The sequence below is a fragment of the Bombus pascuorum genome, chromosome 3, assembly GCF_905332965.1.
Source record: "Bombus pascuorum chromosome 3, iyBomPasc1.1, whole genome shotgun sequence".
NCBI classification, from domain to species: Eukaryota; Metazoa; Arthropoda; class Insecta; order Hymenoptera; family Apidae; genus Bombus; species Bombus pascuorum.
In genome coordinates this window covers 18757162-18776192 of record NC_083490.1, presented here as the reverse complement: position 1 = coordinate 18776192, position 19031 = coordinate 18757162, and the positions used below count along the sequence as shown (strand labels likewise).

General features: G+C 27.9%; 3 protein-coding genes and 1 long non-coding RNA gene across 8 annotated transcripts; 1 reads left to right on the top strand and 3 right to left on the bottom strand.

Annotated features, from left to right (window-relative positions):
- Positions 1 to 1379: 1379 nt before the first annotated feature.
- Positions 1380 to 10346, bottom strand: LOC132904820 (late secretory pathway protein AVL9 homolog). Of its 3 annotated transcripts, none has more exons than XM_060955569.1 (9): positions 10017 to 10346; positions 9583 to 9780; positions 8234 to 8462; positions 7914 to 8103; positions 7296 to 7827; positions 7084 to 7218; positions 6615 to 7003; positions 6451 to 6539; positions 1380 to 1777 (listed from the first exon to the last, which is right to left on the bottom strand). In XM_060955569.1, the coding sequence occupies exons 1-9, from the start codon at positions 10083 to 10085 to the stop codon at positions 1758 to 1760; spliced, it is 1851 nt and encodes a 616-aa protein (XP_060811552.1). In that variant the 5' UTR covers positions 10086 to 10346; the 3' UTR covers positions 1380 to 1757. The 3 variants fall into 3 exon arrangements, with proteins under 3 accessions (XP_060811552.1, XP_060811551.1, XP_060811553.1); XM_060955568.1 differs by having other exon boundaries at positions 1380 to 3800; positions 10017 to 10344; XM_060955570.1 differs by lacking the exon at positions 10017 to 10346 and adding an exon at positions 8769 to 8922 and having other exon boundaries at positions 1380 to 3800; positions 9583 to 9718.
- A 705-nt stretch (positions 10347 to 11051) lies between these two features.
- Positions 11052 to 14568, bottom strand: LOC132904852 (SUZ domain-containing protein 1). 3 transcript variants are annotated; one of them, XM_060955641.1, is made up of 5 exons: positions 14259 to 14568; positions 13811 to 13925; positions 13427 to 13497; positions 11783 to 11972; positions 11052 to 11719 (listed from the first exon to the last, which is right to left on the bottom strand). In XM_060955641.1, the coding sequence occupies exons 2-5, from the start codon at positions 13820 to 13822 to the stop codon at positions 11528 to 11530; spliced, it is 465 nt and encodes a 154-aa protein (XP_060811624.1). In that variant the 5' UTR covers positions 13823 to 13925; positions 14259 to 14568; the 3' UTR covers positions 11052 to 11527. The 3 variants fall into 3 exon arrangements, with proteins under 3 accessions (XP_060811624.1, XP_060811623.1, XP_060811625.1); XM_060955640.1 differs by lacking the exon at positions 13811 to 13925; XM_060955642.1 differs by lacking the exons at positions 13427 to 13497; positions 13811 to 13925.
- LOC132904857 (uncharacterized) lies at positions 13935 to 14397 on the top strand. The gene is made up of 2 exons (XR_009657673.1): positions 13935 to 14058; positions 14165 to 14397. It is a non-coding gene; the product is annotated as an uncharacterized LOC132904857 (long non-coding RNA).
- A 737-nt stretch (positions 14569 to 15305) lies between the features above and the next one.
- LOC132904851 (large ribosomal subunit protein uL30m) lies at positions 15306 to 16182 on the bottom strand. Its single transcript, XM_060955639.1, has 3 exons — positions 16004 to 16182; positions 15762 to 15888; positions 15306 to 15671 (listed from the first exon to the last, which is right to left on the bottom strand). Exons 1-3 carry the CDS (start codon positions 16111 to 16113, stop codon positions 15381 to 15383), a joined length of 528 nt encoding a protein of 175 aa, XP_060811622.1. The 5' UTR covers positions 16114 to 16182; the 3' UTR covers positions 15306 to 15380.
- Positions 16183 to 19031: the final 2849 nt, after the last annotated feature.

The window sequence follows — 19031 nt, the reverse complement described above, 5'->3', positions numbered from 1 at the left end:
ATACCGTATATAAGGTATCCTAAACGATTGGGATCAATTTGATATAGAGTATCTAAAAGAGTAAATGAATTTATTTTTGAAAATGTTTTATTAACGAATTATTTAAAAAATTGAACATTAATTGTGTCAATTAAGTAAAATTGTACAATTTTATAATTCGAGTTTTTTACTTGTAAACTAATAATCATCATTAATTATTATTCAATTATTACACGTTAAATTAAGCTACAACAGATGTTCAAAAGTTTCTTCTTCTGCAACAATGCAATGTAAACTTTCACTTATCAAACTATTTGTTGTATATATTTCTAGCGTACTATGGCCTGTTATAAATGGATTTGGAATACATTACTACAACTTTTTCTTAACCTCTTACCATCAACTATTTTATATCGTTTTATAGATAAACATTATGGAGTATTAAATCTAGTAACAGTACCCTACCAGAAAAATTAATGCTCAAAAAATTCATCATTAAGTAAGATCATATATATATATACATTCTTTTCTACTAAGAATTTTCTATGAATCGAATTGCTAGTATTGACTACTATCTTCGTTTGAACGTCTCATGATTGATCAGCTGTGAAATATTAACTCTTGCTTGGATTAATCGAAAGATGATATTTAATGGCTTATTATCGGGCTATTTTTCAAACGAATTATTACTCATTTAGGATATATATTTTATCTTTTATAAATGACTTGTATTTCTAAATATAAAAAGATGAAATTTCGCCGAAACAGCTGTAAATCAGGAAATTATTTACAATTTTCGGGCGACAAAAGAATTTAACATGGTGAAAATGTTAACAAGAAGTACTTAAAGTTGAAGATGCTATCTTTCTAGTTAGATAAAAAAATATTTCTTCCGATTGCTCTTAGAATATAAGAAATTCGAGGATATATTTTATATCGACAATTTTTTGGATCGAATTAGTCGAATAAAACGCCAGGGCAACGTTCGATATCAGACATCTGGTTTATATAATAATTTCTCGTACAATACACAATTTACCAGCCATTTGAGGTAAATATTACAAATTAACAAACTTTATACTTTCTCACTCATTCGTTCTAACATTTATACAGTACATCGTTTTTAATTAATATCAAATAATATGTATGTAATCTCTTCTTAGCTTTAATATTAATAAAGATTTCAATGAATTAAAATTTGTATAAAGAACAAAAAACAAAATAATAAATATATGGCACATATAATGCATTAAGAAAATAAGATGTAACTTATGTAGTCTAAATATTAGACTAAATAAAATGCAAATACTATCACATCTGGGGAACCCTGTTTTATGAATAAATAACTAAATAAAAATTAACGAAGTTTTTACTTTACACATTATAGATATCTATGTATATACACAAACAAAACGTCATCATTTATAATTGGTGTAAAATACAATAGATTTTGTTATATTATGCGTGAAGCACATAATACATACATACACTCATATATGTGGTGACTAGTACAATACAATTTTATAGTGTGAAAGCCAAATACATACGTACAAAAAAGATTTCTTATACTAATGACTCTCGCATAACTCACTTTTTTCCTATTGGAAATTTTAAACCTTGTGCCAGGAAATTTGGCACGTATACATAAATAAAAGTAATTATTATTGTTTATCATATTTCTGTGTTAATGTGAAATTCTGATAATTATAAACAAAATTTCACAATTGCCAATGTAATTTATTTATCGTTACAACCGATTTGCGTACATACATCCATCATCAATAACTTTTTCCAACTTCTGTAACAAAATTGTAATGGATATTTCTAATTATATGAAGTTTACTAAATAGGCAATGTAGTTTTACTTAAATATTTTATATCTCGCTATTACTATTTAAATTCAATTGGCAAATATTTCTAATTGTAAAAAATTATTTTAAACGCTTGAATTAATTTGTTATAATATCGTGGTATAATTAGCTAATGAAACAGATTTCTAATGAATTTTCTATCTTACTTAAATACATACATTGTCGACTGCTTATCTATTAATCTAACATAATGTAAATATTCTATATATTTGTTATAAGCGTGGAATTTAGGTTCTTTATATTGCATATATAATTTATACAGATACAGCAGTATATTATAAATAATACATTACTGTTTTTGGTTTCGAGATTATAAAAATCATTAAATTGTTTAAACATTTTTGCATAGAAAAAGATTACAACTATTACACATATCTTGATTTTTCTAGTTTAATAAGATGTATAAGATTAACGCGTGTTTTATATTTTGTAGAGAATTTCTAACGTTTTATACTTAAAATTAAATAAAACTTTTTATATTTTAAAACAAAAATGGTAATCTGCGTAAAAAGTATAAAATATATGTACAGAGCACCTTATTTTAATTTTTTCATGTTATTATCTCTGAAGCCAGCCACTATTAAATAAAATGTGGTCGGCCTTTCGAAAAAGAAAAGAAGAAAAATATAATGTGTATTGAGATATTCTAAAATAATCTCATAATTATAATATTATTGAAATAGTATCGATTTCAATTGGATATTTAAATACTTTCTTCCATTTTGTCTCTCTCTCTCTCTCTCTCTCTCTCTTTCTTTCTTTCTTTCTTATATATTACTACACACGCATACACACACGAAATAAAGGTCCAGGTACTTGTCAATAAAATATATCTTACCGCATGAATAAAAATAAATATTGTTGCAAAATAATTTATATTTATCTAATAAGATCACTATTACTCGATTAGAAAGATCACAACAATCATGAGAAGAAAGTAATTAATGAGCTAATAAAACGAAATATTAACATAAAAATATACATTATACCTTTCTTCAGCACATTTATCACATTGATACATTCTATTATTCAAAATTTTATTACAAGTACTTATACTATGTGATTTGTGATTTATACTTTTTCTTACATGATCTATTTCTCAGAAGTAGCTAACTTCTCTGTTTTACATACATGCTATTTGCATAGTATGAATAAATTACTTTTATTCTACCATATTTATTTAGAGATAGTAGATATACTATCACTCTTGTAGGAGTCGAGAAAAAATGAGAGTCCTGACAGCAAAAATCGAATCCGCCTCATTCTTACTTTGTCGGCTAGCCAACTGCAACCTGTACAATTCCGTTAAGGCACCCTCGATGATTCCTCATGTTACTCCTGTCTATTAGATATGGAGGCTCCGATCTCAGACTTTTTCATCTAGCAAAAAGGTCATCCCGAAGTGAATTACAAAATTCTTACATGTACGAGTTTTACATTTTCGAAGTTAATTCACGCGTATTGACTCTTTTTCAGCCGTGGATGAGTGTTTAACGAATGAAGTTAATGAAAATGTAATAATTTTCTATATATTATTAAGAAAAAATGACTTTTCTCAGAGTTTATTACCAAACTTGTCTATTTTCACTATTTCTCTATGTCTACCAAACCTCAAGGACTAAATAATTTCAAGAGCGATCTTTCACCCACTAATGTGGATCACTTCTGTTAAATAAAATACAAACTCTTCCTATTAATTTTTAATAGTCACTTCGAGATGATTCCTTGTGCGTTTCGAAAAAAATGTTAGCTTCATAATCATTTTAACAAATAACTGGAATTTGTATATCGTTTCGTATTAATCCGCAACCATCCCGAAATTTGTATTACTAGTAGATACATTAATTTCTTCGTTTTCAACAGCAGCCTTTCCTTCCTCTACTGGTTGAACTGTCGTTAATGTACTCCACCAGTTAGAGAAAGCTCCTTTAGCTTGTGACAGTGCACCACCTAACAAATAAGACAACTATCTTTTAATTTATCTGAAGAATTGAGATTTCTCAAAAAATGATCCTCAGAGGAATTTCTTTCCTGTTGTATCATCTTGAGTGCAGCTTTGAACAGTCTATTAGATCCCTTCTGAACAGGTTTTTCCTATAACCATTGGTGCAAAAGATATATAATGAATATGATTTAACAATTTAAGCGGTACAATCTCTACAGACAAATGTTGAGAATTTCAAGAATTTCAAAAATGTATCGTTTGTTCTCAGTATTCATATGTCGTATATTTTCCATTCCATTTTGGAAGATGCGAATGATGTCATCGTCTCATGTAGTAACTTTTGTCATGTCCTTTAATAGCAGTGGTAACTTGCAAAGCGGTCATTAAAAAAAGATGACAGCCTTGAAAATAACCTTTGCCACATTTCATGCAATAACATTGAGTTATAATTGTGATTTTACAATTTCGTATGGATTCAAATTTTATTATTTTTTTTTTTTTTTACTTTACAATATTAATGTGAGCTTGCAGTTTGCGATATCAAATACTGGTTTCGGTATCTCTCGTACATCCATTGTAATAAAAGACTCAATTTCAAGCGATGTATTTACAACTTAATGCTTGAAAAATAAACATGAAGTTTATTGTGCATGATGGATTTAATATTCTTTGGAATTGTAGACGCATTACATATAAAACTCGATGATAAAAGATTTCGCAGAATATCAATCTTTGCAAATAAATGGTAGAGGCTTATTTAAAAAAAAATTCATTGTCTTTTAACAATGTTTCCACGACATCCATTCGATGTTTCGTTACAGAAATAGAATTTCGATAATTCAGCGAAAATTATAACTTTTGTTAATGAAATATTTTAATCAAATATTTCAATACGTTTTAATAGAAACAGCGTTTCTCTCAATTCTAATATATAAATATTAATAATTCTTAGAAATTATTAAGATCAGACTGATTGCAATTGTGATTAATGTGCAAATCATAATATTTTTGTACCGGTCGGTGATTATCGAAAACGGGGCTGGTTTGAAGTATTTCTTGAGAAATTTCTTTACGATTAATGTAATCTAGATCTTTATACATTACTAGCATTGATAATATGAATATTATTTCTTAAGTTATTTTCACAAATAAAAAATTGGAAAGGGAAGAAGGTTATTGTATAAATAAATTTACAATCATTTATAACCTTTTTCTTTCCGAATGCAGGCTATATCACCTTTCTCAAGCAAATTTATTAACGGCTTAACAAGTTTTTAACAAATTTTGTATACGTCTTCAATAGCAACCAATTAGTCCTGAAAATTGTTTAACATTCTTAAAAGTACTAAAAATAAACAATTCCTACATTGATTCAAATTCATTTAAGAATCCTGAAACGTTTGAGGTAAAGATACGAGAAGAAGAAGAATGAGAGTTGCGAATGGAGAAAAACAGACACAGCAAAAAGAAATAAACGAATAAAAAGAAACTAAAAAAGTGAGTGCAGAAATGAATAGACAAAAGCATGGAAGAAAAAGAAATATATATATTATATTATATGTATATATATATTATATATTATATATATGTCTATTATAATAAATTGTCTAATAATAATATTATATTATATATATGTCTTATATATATATAAAAGACATATATATAACAGAAATAATATGTATAGTATAAATCATAATATACATTATGCAAAAGTTGAAATAAAATTTATTACTACGGATATATCTTTTCTTTAAATATGTAATTGAAACGCAAACAAAAAGGAAGTCCTTTTCTTCGAAATTAATGCACAAGTTCCTTGCAATTCGATTGATACTCTTCTACCAGTTCTGATTGCATCAATCGAATCGAATTCTATCGTACTACTCGTGCGTTTTTATTAGTTAGAAATTGAAATTTTACTTTAGATTGAAATAACGAGATAATTCTACTTATTAAATTGTAAACGAATATTAAACATAACATTGACTATTTTATTGTATAGTATTATAATAATGTAAATGCACGAATATATAATAATCAATATAGCTACTACAATTATTTTAAGAAATACTGTAATTCTACCACTGCCATCAATTCAGTTATACATGTATTTATAATAGAGCCTTGCATTATGATCAGCCCCTAGTAAATACGCTAACGTTCGTTAATTCTAGCTATAGAGAGATCGAAATGTTTAAAAATCTTAAAGATTTGATGACCGCGAAATCGACATATATTTTTATGCTGCAACTTATCCATCAGCATTGCTAGTAACGCATATTTTTAATTTTACGAATTTAGATTCTTATGTAATGGTAAATATGACCTTATAGAAATTTATGAGTTGATTATTAATAAAACATAAATAATTTAGTTTCTCATATAATAATAAAATGTTGAATTCTCATTTGAAAAATTTTGTAAAAATTTATGAATGAATTGTTAATAAAAACGTTGTATGATATTTAGTCTTTTTACATAATAATAAAATTTATTGAACCCCCATTTGAAAAATTTGTGAATCTTTTTACATAGATCTATTTAAAAAAATAAAAAAGGATCACGATTCCTTCCTCAAATATATTCTTATATTATATGGAGATATTTCTTGTTGTTACCTTAAATGAAAAGATTTGTATGCATAAATGGACTTACCTACTGCTTTCCCAGTTGTTGCAACCGCTCTTCCAGTTGATGCCATTGCTTGATTTAATTTTCTACCGCTTTCTGTATTTTGCATTGTACTAGAATGAATGTATTACTTTAGTTCTATATATTTATTATCCCATTTTTTATTACCGTGATTATTAGATACTTACTGTGATAACCGTAATTTCATATCTTGCACTGATAATTGTCCTGCAAATGGATGACCTGGTTCTATATTATTAATTTCTGGCTTATTAGAATTACTCCATATCTTATAATTATTCGTCGAGCGCCAAGCAGCTATAAATGCAGAATTGTAATGATCAGACTGACGAGTATCTTGCTGCATAGATGTTCTCAACATGCTCAATAAGTAAACTCGAAATTGAGTTCTAATCCATTCGTCTCCACCTTCCCATCCTACACCATCCAAAAATATATCTTTGCGTGGTTCTGCTACATGTCTGACTATGTAATCCGCAAATCTCAGATCCTCAGTTGTAAGATGTAATTGCCTTCTTAATTCTGGATCGCTTGTTTCTATCCTCGTATTTTCAACCTTAACACGTTTTAATAAAGCAGATTGTCACTAGCACTATATTTTTTTTTCGAAAAAAAAGTACTTCATTTAAAATTTACCTCTACTAATACATCAATAAGTTGTTTTTTTTGTTTAAATAAAACATTTGTTGCACCCACTATATATCCTCTGACATTAATATCTGCCAAAAGATCTAAATATGGTAAAGACAGGTATGGCAAACACAGATAACCCTTAAAGATATTAATAGATTATTAACAATTTATCATACTTTACATATAATGTAGATTATTGATCTATATCCTCGTACCTTTGTAAATATGTGTAAGGGTAAACCACACAGTTCCGGATTTATATGAGCAATTTGAGTAATATTATTTGTCAAACGTGCGTCCGAAAGTGCATCGTTACTTGTATCACGTGGCAGTGTATTATCAGTGTCTGTTGTACTTAATGTAATTGTATGTATACTCTGTACCCTGTGTATATTGTCATTTGGCTTTGAAGAATATATAGAATTATTTTCTTCCGCATAAGATTTGGTACATTCTTGTGTTGATTCAACTTCAATAACTTTCATATTTAAATTTTCATTCTCATTATTATTTTTTTGTACTGTTATATTTTTAAATTCATCCATACATTTACCTTCCATAGTTTCAATATCTTTATTATCGTTTATGCATAATGAATTCCTATCTGAATTACCGTTAATATGCACTGCCATTCTATCAGATATGCTTTCTTTGACACAATTTGTAGAAGATAGATTGTTATCAATGCTATTTATTGATATTTCTTCTTCATCAAATGTTGGAATAGGAGACATGGGTCTGGATGGTCTAAAAAAAACAATGAAATATAACTCATGAAAATAATATAATTAAAGGAAAGTAGTTCTTTTCTCTTTTCTTGTTAAATATATTACCTGACACATGCAGCTTGTTGTAAACCGCGTTCTATCATGCCAGGATACAATGAGAGTAATGTTAATATTGTAGCGCATAATGGTTGAACTGGTGATTGATAAAAAACTATTTTTTTTTCTAGTAGAAGTAGTTTAAATAATAAAAGAACTTTATGGCGAAACTGTAATATAAAATCTCTTGCAGATAATCCTATAAATAAAAATTTTTTTAATATAAAATATTTATTCAAGCTATCTTCATTTGAATTGAAAATGTTTGAATGAAATAATTTTGATTCTGATGATACTTGTTGACAATTGAAAATGAGAAAAGTAGTTACCAACAAAGATTTGTGGTGGTATTTGACTCTCACAACTCATACAAGAATTAAGGTGATGATAAGTATCTTCCAATAATGATACTTTACTAAAGTCACCTTCTTCAAAATATGCATGTGTTATCAATGCCATTTTTACTTGAATATGACCATATAATGGTAAAGTGCTTAATACACACACAGATTTTTGAACTGTACCTCTTGTTATATCGGATGTACGATTTTTTAATTTCTGAAAATACATAAATGTTTAAATATCATTTTTCATAATATAAAGATACACAGTATAACAAATATACACAACATAATTGACAAGAATGTGGTTCTTTTATAAAAGAGGAGGTAAGGAAAAACTCTTTTGATCAGTTGTATAGTTTTCGAGAAAAAGAGCTTGAAATTTTATATTGTAGTACAGATATTTTACTGCATACTTTTTTATGGAATCAAACTTTAGATATTCATTTACAATACAGTTGATATATAAACAATATTGACATGTATAACCATCAACTAGCCATAGAATTGTTTGGCCTCCTACCTGAATTTGCACATTAGATGATGTTTAATGGTTTATTGTGACGCTAACTTCCAAATGAACCACATGCAAGAAATTGACATGTTGTAGGGGAGAGTTTAAGGAAATGTAATGATACTTTTCTCAAACTTTTAAAAACAAAATTTCATCTGGAGAACTGTAAAATAAGAAATTACTTAAATTTTCTCATATTAAAAGTATTTGCCAATATTAAAAAAACACATATGTCTATATATATATATATAAAACTAAAGTCTTTTCGTAGTTAAATATATCAAAATTAAATGTTAACAAATTTTGTAGATAATATTTTCTGAATTATTGAGTTTAAGAAATATTTTTGTAACTTTGAAATACTATGTAAATATATAAAATCAAGATTGATTAAGTATGTTTTATCAATATATTTGTCTTTTACCAATCAGGACAAGACTGATTTTGTATATTTATAAAAAATATATATATATTGGTAAAAGACAACATATTGATAAAACATACTGATAAATTTTCCTATGAGCATCATAAAATTAATTATAATATTGCAGATTTATTAAATTACATAAGGTTTATTATCAAAACTATTTTTCTCGAAAATTACACAACATGCAACAAAATATATATTGAAATTTGACATTTGAACATTATTAAGCTTGTAAAACAAAAATATTATTACAGTTGTCATTATTCTCTATTGGAACTCATTTTTGCTTCAATTTATGATTTTTACTGCACTTGTGATTGCCACCAGAGCAATCTACCAAAAAAATAAAACAAGTTTAAGACATATAGAAAATAAAAGATTTAATGTTTTAATTACCTCAACAGGAATTTGTCTAAAACATGAAATACCATATATTGTACGTTTTGGATTATTCAAACTAGGTAAATGAAAGTAAACTGTATCTTCGTCGTAATTATGAGATCCATCTGGTAAAGCAAGGGTTGGTAAATATTTCCAACCTAATGGACATTCATTCGGAGCTCCAGACACCAAAGGAGGAAATGAATACTCTACCTAATAATAACATATAATACCATTTATAGATATTATAAATGTAAAAATGTTTATAGTTAATTAATTTTGAAACATTATTTAGTAAAAATACGATTATAATATATTACATATAAAAAGATGACAAAATTTAAACATTACAATACACCAAACAGGATTTTATCATGAAAAATACATAATACAGTGTCTCAAAAGACAAGATTACTAAGCCTTTTTAACTAAAATAGCAAGTGACTTACTTGACATCCTTTTTTATGATGAAATCCAACGACAATTACATGAAGTATTGGTCCAACTGATTCTGCCATATTTTCAGAATGTGTATTACATAAAATTTATATATAATGCAGAATTTTTTTTTTGTATTAATTTATTTATTTATTTAAAATGAGAAAAATATACTTTTCTGTTATCAGTCGAACTACCCACACTTAGCACGCGTTCTCAACCACCATATTAATTCCATGACTACCAACTACACTATTTATTCACAATCTAGTTTAAGTACAACCATGGTACAAACCATAGTGAAAATAAATCTGGCAACAATGCTTTAATATAAACATAAGCTGTCCACAAGGCCTCCCGCGACTTTATGAAATATCCGCGAAAATGTTACATACTTCTGACGTAAATATCTTGAAATAATATGTAGGGAAAGATGTGGTTATTAAGGTCGTTGAATTAATTTTTTTACACTCTACAAAGATATTGAAGAATAAATATAAGATTTTATTAAAAAAACATGTTAATGACCTTGGAATCTCGTAAAAACAAAAGTGACCACGAGAAAAAGCTATTTTCACCCTCGTATGTAGTACGTGGACCTTGAAATACTATACCTTTGTCCTAATAAGTTTTTGATACAACAATAAATAAGGCAGATTTAGGTTATCCCATTTAGCTGGACTATCCTATATGACAATATGACAGTACTGAATATTACTGTGTTTATTTATTATTTTTTTACATGGTAAAAGTAATAAAAAATGCAGTAAATATCTGAAAAATTTCTGGTAAAATTAACTGTTTCATAAAAATATATATTTAAAAATTAGAAAATTATATATTTATAAAATTACATGTTTTCTGTTTATAATAATAACATTCCATTTATAAAATGGAAAAAATAAAATTATATATCTATACATCTATATTAATATGTATATATCGTATATATATATTACATATTATATATATTATATATACATATATATATATATATGTATATAATTAGAAAACAAATAACTACTCAAGTGTAACGAAGAGAAATATAAAGAGAAATCTTTTATTATACAATTAGTTTCAATATTTTGAAAAGCATGTACAATTGTAAAAAGCAAAGTAATTTAATTTATATTATATTGTAAATAGATATTTCATTTTAATGTTTTTAGAATGACAATTGTAGATTTCAATTATTTCAATTAAATATTTTCGTTAAACATAGTAGATATTAATAAAACTGGCAATATTATACCAGTAAAAAATATTATCAGTTCTATAATGACTTAACTTCGCCAATTTATAGCCTTGGTCTTTTTATGTATATAATCTCTTTATAACAGTGTCCTGCAGCACAGTTCTTATTATGCTCCATTCAAAATTGTAAGAGCATTGTGTTCATATTTGGTCAGAAAGATTAGTTTGTTTTCTGCCATCAGCCTCATAGCTGCCTCTCTTCCCTATGTTAAGGTGAAGGAAGAGGAGGAAAAGGATGGGTGGAAAGAATTGAACCCTGGAAGACGCGCTACCTGCGTACATTAAATCCTCGTGTTCCATCTGGTCCAATAGGCATACGAAGAATATTACTTGGTAGCCCACTGCTACTTGGAGCTATTGGTTTTGGTTGAATTTTATTTATTTCTTGCATTAACTTTTCCTCTGGACTTTTCTCTTCGCCTAAAATTCTTTTTCTTGCTTCTGCATATTCTTGTTCCCTCTAAAAAATTTTTAATTGTACAATTTTTGTAATACTTTTCATGTTAAAATAATGAAAATATACCTGTTTTAAAGATTTAATAGGTTGTTTTGGTTTATCCCCGTTCACCAAAGGTCCATCACCACTACCTTGTGAATCTCTTGTAGGTCTTTTCAATATTTTTACCGTTGGCTTTGGAGGTACATATTGAGATCGCATACCATCTTCCCCTAACATTATCATCCTGGTACTCGTATTGTGACTGGTTTTGAAACTAAGGCATTACAAAATGATATATTAAGTTGTAACTATTTTTATACTGTTAACATTTTTTCATTCGTAATACTTCACATCAAGCAATTAAATAATAATTGTAAATTAAAATAGTGCATTGCAAATATCTTTTTATGATATTAGTGCTTTCATGCTAGCAGTTTTTTATCCATAGAATCATATATTACTTTATATATTGGGTTGAGTGGAAAGTTCCCGCTTTTTCTGTTATAGATAGCATTGTATTATTTTTATACAAATTGAATTGTTCAATCAATGATATAATCTCTGATATTTTCTATTATGCTCCCCCAATATTCCACAGACATTTTGATTCCTTCTTTATAAGAATCTCATTCCTTTCCCACCTAGATTTTACAACAATCTGAATGAATGACAAAAAAATGATACTATGTTCAATGAATATGGAGCATTGGAGTATAATTTCCTGGCTTAATTCTTTTTACTCTTTTTCTGAGTTTTAAATTCATCACATGTAAACAAGTAATCTTAATAAAACACGATTTCTTTCCTATTAACTTGCTTCTCCAGTGCTTTTTCTCCAGGTATTCACTTACTTGCGCCAATTATTAATAACTTATTTCAAACTCTTTAATTTGTTTACAAGAATTTGTAATAGATTATTTCCTGTGTGTATTTCATGATCAAGTGTTTTGTTTTCCATTGGTTTGTAGTACTATCTTTTTCAAGCATTATCATGAAATATTTGCCTTTCGCTATACGTGACTATTGAGAAAATAATTTCCATTACTGTAGAATTTTCAATGTATATTTTGTTACATAGTTTACTTCATTTTCTTTCCTTTTACATAGCGAATACAGAAAGTATATACAGAGTTCATAATCATTCCAAAACAACGGAGCATTTCAACAATACATATTTGGAACATATTAAAATGTCATATGGTTATTTACGATCTTAATATAAGTTTATTTACAATCTTTGTCATATATAAATCATCTTTATTTATTAATTTTAGTTTCTCCAATAATGGTGCATCATATATATCAAAATCTCCTGATTGATATTTTTTAAATCATATTTGATAGATTCAAATCTTAATAATACATTCTCCATATATTTCACGAATATTCTTTATTGTATATATAATTGTAGTGCCCTTCTGAAACTCATAAAGTAATAAATATCGAGTATGAATTTGAAACATTTTTTAATGATTTTTATAACAAAAAAATAACTGAATAAATCAAGATATAACTTCAAGCATAGAACATGTATTAGATAAGGTTATGAAAAATAAAAGGATAATGACTAATGAATTACATAATAATGTTATAACAATATTCTACAGCAAATTCAATAACTTTTCATTCAACCCAATATTTAACACATGATAATTCTAAATTCCAGGTTTTTATTCTTTTTAAATTTATATATATTTTCATATATATATTTGATGTTTCTAAACCTACCTCGAAGATTCTATTTCTTCTAATGCCTCTACCGCATTCAACTGAAGGGCATCTAATTTTTTATCAAGCACCTAAAATTTATTGAATATTACTTAATTAATTTGACTATTATTAAGATAGAGAAGTATTCAATAATGTTACTTGGTACAACAGTATTGAACAAAAGTATTAACACAATATGCAATTCAGTGTAAAAATATTTAAACTATTAATAATGTGTCATTTTCTAAGTATTTTGTTTGAATTTAGATTTTTGTAATGATTTTATGAATATATCATATGTTATTTACTTTCTTTGTGTAATTTTGTTTTCATATTTAAATAAGAAAGATATTGTGAATGAAGATCTATATAAATTCTTTAATACATTTTTGTAATACTTACAAACTTATACATTGAACCATGTATTGTATCAATGCTTTTGTTCTATGTATATTTCAGTAATAATCTATTTAGAAGATAGAAGTCTAAAATATTTAACGTTCTATATTTTACATATCTATAAAATTAACAGATATATCAGTATTTGAAAGTAACGTACTTTGATTCAATCAAAAAAATATATTTTCAAGTAAAATACATTTTTATTTTCACTATTATCATTAACCACATGGATACTTATTTATTTAACAGTAAGTAGTTTTATATAAATATAATTTGCAAAGATAATCTATTTTCGTGGTAGCATTATGCAAATTCGTATTATTGACAATAATGAACTTAAAATTAACATTTTAGGTACGTTTGCTATAGCATAGGTTAAGATAATTATTTCATTATCAAATAAAGTTTAAATAACACAATCTCAAATATTACGTAAAAAACAATTCACCTCTGATTCTTCAATTTCTTCCCAACTTTCAAGAATGTCATCCATCGCTGACATTTTTCGAATTATGCACTTATTTTTAACTCTTATAAATCACCTTGAAGAAGTTAACAACGTTCGCATGAATCGAGGAACGTATAAATGTGTATAAGATTGGTATATATATATATATATATATATATATATGTATCTTACGGTAAGAAAAAAATTAAAATATTTGTCTTATGTCATATTTGCCAAATAAAGGGATCAAATATTTCCTAGACTAAACTACTTTTTGGCGCAACGTTCAGGGTACTTACACCAAATTGTTTATAAAATAGTTTATACATGTAATATATAAATATTAATTAATAAATAAATTTATGATTTTACTTTAATTGATATTAGTAATCGACTTAAACATGATGTTGAGAAGGCAGGATAAGACAAAATTAAAGGTAAAATTAAATAATCAAGATCTATAGAATATGTCTAAATAATTATGTTTATTCAAATTAAAAAATTTTTGTAAAATTTACATAAATAAATAAAATCTATTTGATAATAATATTGATTATTAAACTTTTATTTGTTGATATATTATTAAATTTTAAATATTTTATTGTTTTTAAGAAGCAATAATTTTTATTGCAAATATTAATATAGTAGATTTGAACAAATTTTATATGTACTTTAGTTCTGAAAATATTTAATCCTCAAAAAGATTTACTTAATTTATTAAATTAAGATTAAAAATATTTTTTATATGAAACATATCAATATCACATTTGATCATTACCTGATTTCCTAAATGATCAAATGATAAAGGTTTTTGGCAAGGAGTAACAATTTTCTTATTTTCTTTATTTTATAATATGCAAATAAGTTTCAAAATTTTGCAGGGACATAGATTTCAATGAGATTTTTTATGATAATACATAATTACTAATGTATGTGGTTGTAAAATATTAGTAATAAAATATTATTCATAAGACATAAAAACTTTTAATTATTTTTAAGAAATTTGAACGCTATTTAAAAATTAATACATAATAAGCGCTGTTATGATTGCCTATATAAATAAAGTGTATTATTTATTCAATGGTTGTTTCTCTATTTCCTATACATATGATATTTATTATATTATATAAGAATTCCTTTTATCCATTTTCGCCTTAGCTGTTCCCGGATAGTATAATGGTTCATCCTTTTTATAGAATTTTTAACTTCCATGGTGGCTTGGTAACGTACAGGGTCAAGTTTTCCAGTATTGTAAACTGTTCCATTTTCGTGTACATAATATTCTGTTAAATCATCGACTGTATTTGGTAAATTGTTGGGTAATTTTAATGGGACAATTTTTACTAGATGTTTTACTCTCCAAAGCATAGCACACATTTCTGGCGTATTCTTTACGAATACTGGATCATTTTTCTGCAAAAGATGATATGGAGCACAAACAAAGTTGAAGAAAGCCATAAATCAATTTAGAGTTAAAATTAAAATTTAAGTTTAATTTATTACTCTCTCTTCAAATCCTAAATTTGCAAGTATATTTTTTTCCCAATAAGGATTGCCCTTCCAAGGTTTTACTCTGTGAACCATCAAAATTTTTGATGGTGTAATTGGAGGATCTACATGATCTTTTTTACTGAAACAAAAAATAATTTTTCACCAACAATTTATAAACGCAAGTAAAACATGATATATTCATAGATAAAAAATATATTCATATATATAAAACATAATAGAATCTTTTTTCTTACACTGGATAATATTTAAGTTTTTCATATGTGACAGCATCTTTAAGCCATGCTTTTGAATGTTGTCGATAACCACGTACAAATGTTAATAAAATATTTAAACGACTTGCCATTTTCTACAAATCTAAACTGCGATTATTATTAGGTTATGTTAGGTGAAATCATAACATGTGAGGTACAGAACAAACCTGACATCTTACGAGACTTTGTATCACCACAGACGTGGTACAGAATAGACGTGACATAAGATGCTTTTTCGTGTGCAACGTTTTGAGGTTCATATGATTTATTTATCATTTATCATTTTTGTGTTACACGCAGCATCAATATATTTAGCAGCGGTTTGGATTAATGGAAATCACAAACGAAACATAGAATTTGATACTTCTGCTTTAGAAACTTGCAACACGATGTATGGATGACTCAAAAGAGATAAATTATGCTCAATGAGAGGAACAAAAGACCAACGAAAAGAGCAAAAAATCCATAAAAAATTTGCTTCTATGGATAGATATAAATATATCGATCTTCACAATATACTAAAATTAAGGCTTCAGATTAACAACGCAACTTAAAACTAAGAGTTAGAAGGAGGGCTTTAAACTGAGATTTAAATGTAAGGCTTAACTAAAACTTAAAACTAAGGCTTGAATCTTAAAGATAAACAAAAAATAAGTTCCTCGCCGTTCCGTGTTTCAACAATGAGGTTTAGAATAAACTTAATTTATGTATGATGTGTATCTTAATTTAGAAGATAAACGTTTTCAATTTTCGAGCAATAAGTGTTTGGTATCTTGTGCACACTAATTAACTTTAACATAGTTTTGAAAGATCAAAAATCTAAAAGCCATGCTTCAATCGCTATATATATCTTATGGTAAATTTATTTAGGTAGTTTCACAAACATGACCGTGCGGTATTTGAAAATTGTTCACAAACTAGAGATGCCGGAGAGCATGCAGCTCGTAGGAATGCATTGTATTTCAACGTAATTTTCGAACACGGAGGGGTTGTCGAGCTGTAGAGCGACAGCCAGGTCAGGAACGGAAGGAATATTTGAATGCACCATGTAAACGAGCTTAGCAGTTATATATGAAACGCTACACTCAAACGTCCTTTCATTCCAAAGCATTGTTGCATTTTTAATGATAAACATCCTGAAAATTCAATGTAGGGATTCGACTATAACCTCTCACGAAGCTATTCGGACTACAGAAAATATTGATGTAGATAGTATCTACTCTTTGAAATTTCATTCATGCTGTAATAAGACACGTCTACCGTGATTACGTTGGTAAAATATGAAATTAACCTGAAAATACGAGTATATGTAGAGGTTACACATTTAAAGAGTTTCTGTAAGTGTTCAAACGCTTTCACGAGTCACTGTATGTTCTTTGGTATTTTAATATTTTTATTGCAGTTGGATTCGTAAAATCCATACGTGAATGGAGAGAAATTTTTGGGATTCTGTAATGTAAATAGAAGATCGAAGTACGGTTTGTCATACGTTTTGACAGTGCAAAGTCCGAAAATTTAACATGCACACATTCGATTTCTTACGTATCATATTTTCCACACGACGATCTTCAATGGATACCTACTCTCGCGGAAATGATACCCGCGTTATGGCTGGCAATAGAGAGAGAGAGAAAAAGGAAGGAAAGGAAACGAAATAATCCATCTTGAGGCGGAAGAAAAATTTTCGTGTCTTTGCGCTTGAAAATTTAAAATAATCTGTCGTATCCTTTATATACGGATCAAAATATTTTTTGCCGTTTCTCATGATAGTTGTGTACAAATCCTTTATTTTGTAGGGCTTTTTGGCATATTCTTCAACGAGATTGAGAACAAATCGGTCTTAGTTCAGCAGATGGAGTTTGCAAATTTCCAAAAGGACATTTTTACGAGTGAAACATCTAAAGATCGAAATGCATACATTCATAAGAATCTGTACCTGTAGCTATTTGATCGTTCTGAGACCTCCGTGTTCTTCAGAACGATAGTTCGTCAGGATCAGATATTCGTTGTAACCGTAGCCTAAAACGAGAAAGAGTAACGTAATTATTGGCTTTCGTGTCCGATCAATTGTATTAATTACTATCACGAGAATCTGAATGCCAGTCAGCTGTTTATCACCATACCGATACGATATATGCCAGTGGATAGCGATACACCGCGCGCAGGTGAAGTACCCGAAACATTCGCCAACATCGGCGAAATTATTCAACGAAACGTAATACGTTACAGGTTTCCGAACGTAGTTGCGGTTAAAATGTCGATTAGATTGTGATTTATGGGAACGGTGGTTCTAACAGGTTTGTGGATGCGACACTGTTCAATTACGCAATGTCGGTCTGGAAATTTCGCCTGGCGGATCTCCAATGTGTCGCACAGATATCGAGAAACGCTCCACCGACTGTATTTCACGTATTGTTGGACTAAGTAATTTCAACGGTTCGCTTAATTCGTATCGTGAGATCATTCTCAAATAGTTAGCGTTGTTGGAAGTTTGAAGCAGAGGGATATAGCCGAAGGATAGAGACTCTTTCTGTCGGATAGTATCTACCCCTGATGTCTTTCGAGTTGATTGTTCATTCTCGAGGAGAGAAAGGAGTTTGTTTTAAAAAGTTGAGATTATTTCGGACACTTTTCGTTTCTAGGATTTCGATCAAAATCACGCTTTTATCGTATTTTTCCAACAATTTGATGTTTCGTCATAGTAAGGAAGTAAAATAATTGTTACTTTTCCCGTTGCATGTAATGGCTACCCAAGATGGAATTTGAATTCTCATTACATAAGGGGCGAGTGTAATTCAATCGAAGCTAATGGACCGTGAGCACAGCACCATCGGTAATCTCGTTTTGATGTCTATTGTGGCCTACATCGCATAGCTACACATTTACGCGTGTACTATGTGTCAGGGTGCATCAGTAGACCATTGCATCCGCCTTTGCAACTTAGAAGATTAATTGACTACTGTTAAGGTTATTCGGTGTATGTGGAATTAAAGAAATGCGTGGGTAAATT

Coding starts and splice junctions, on each gene's coding strand:
- LOC132904852 (XM_060955640.1), bottom strand. CDS start 14,312: ATGTCAGCGATGGATGACATTCTTGAAAGTTGGGAAGAAATTGAAGAA. Junction 13,498..14,258: donor AAGAAATTGAAGAATCAGAG/GTGAATTGTTTT, acceptor AATAAATTTTAG/GTGCTTGATAAAAAATTAGA. Junction 11,973..13,426: donor GAAGAAATAGAATCTTCGAG/GTAGGTTTAGAA, acceptor GTAATGCCTTAG/TTTCAAAACCAGTCACAATA.
- LOC132904820 (XM_060955568.1), bottom strand. CDS start 10,085: ATGGCAGAATCAGTTGGACCAATACTTCATGTAATTGTCGTTGGATTT. Junction 6,540..6,614: donor ATGAAATTACGGTTATCACA/GTAAGTATCTAA, acceptor CATTCATTCTAG/TACAATGCAAAATACAGAAA. Junction 3,801..6,450: donor AACAACTGGGAAAGCAGTAG/GTAAGTCCATTT, acceptor CTTATTTGTTAG/GTGGTGCACTGTCACAAGCT.
- LOC132904851 (XM_060955639.1), bottom strand. CDS start 16,113: ATGGCAAGTCGTTTAAATATTTTATTAACATTTGTACGTGGTTATCGA. Junction 15,889..16,003: donor AAACTTAAATATTATCCAGT/GTAAGAAAAAAG, acceptor TTTTTGTTTCAG/TAAAAAAGATCATGTAGATC. Junction 15,672..15,761: donor ATTTAGGATTTGAAGAGAGA/GTAATAAATTAA, acceptor CATCTTTTGCAG/AAAAATGATCCAGTATTCGT.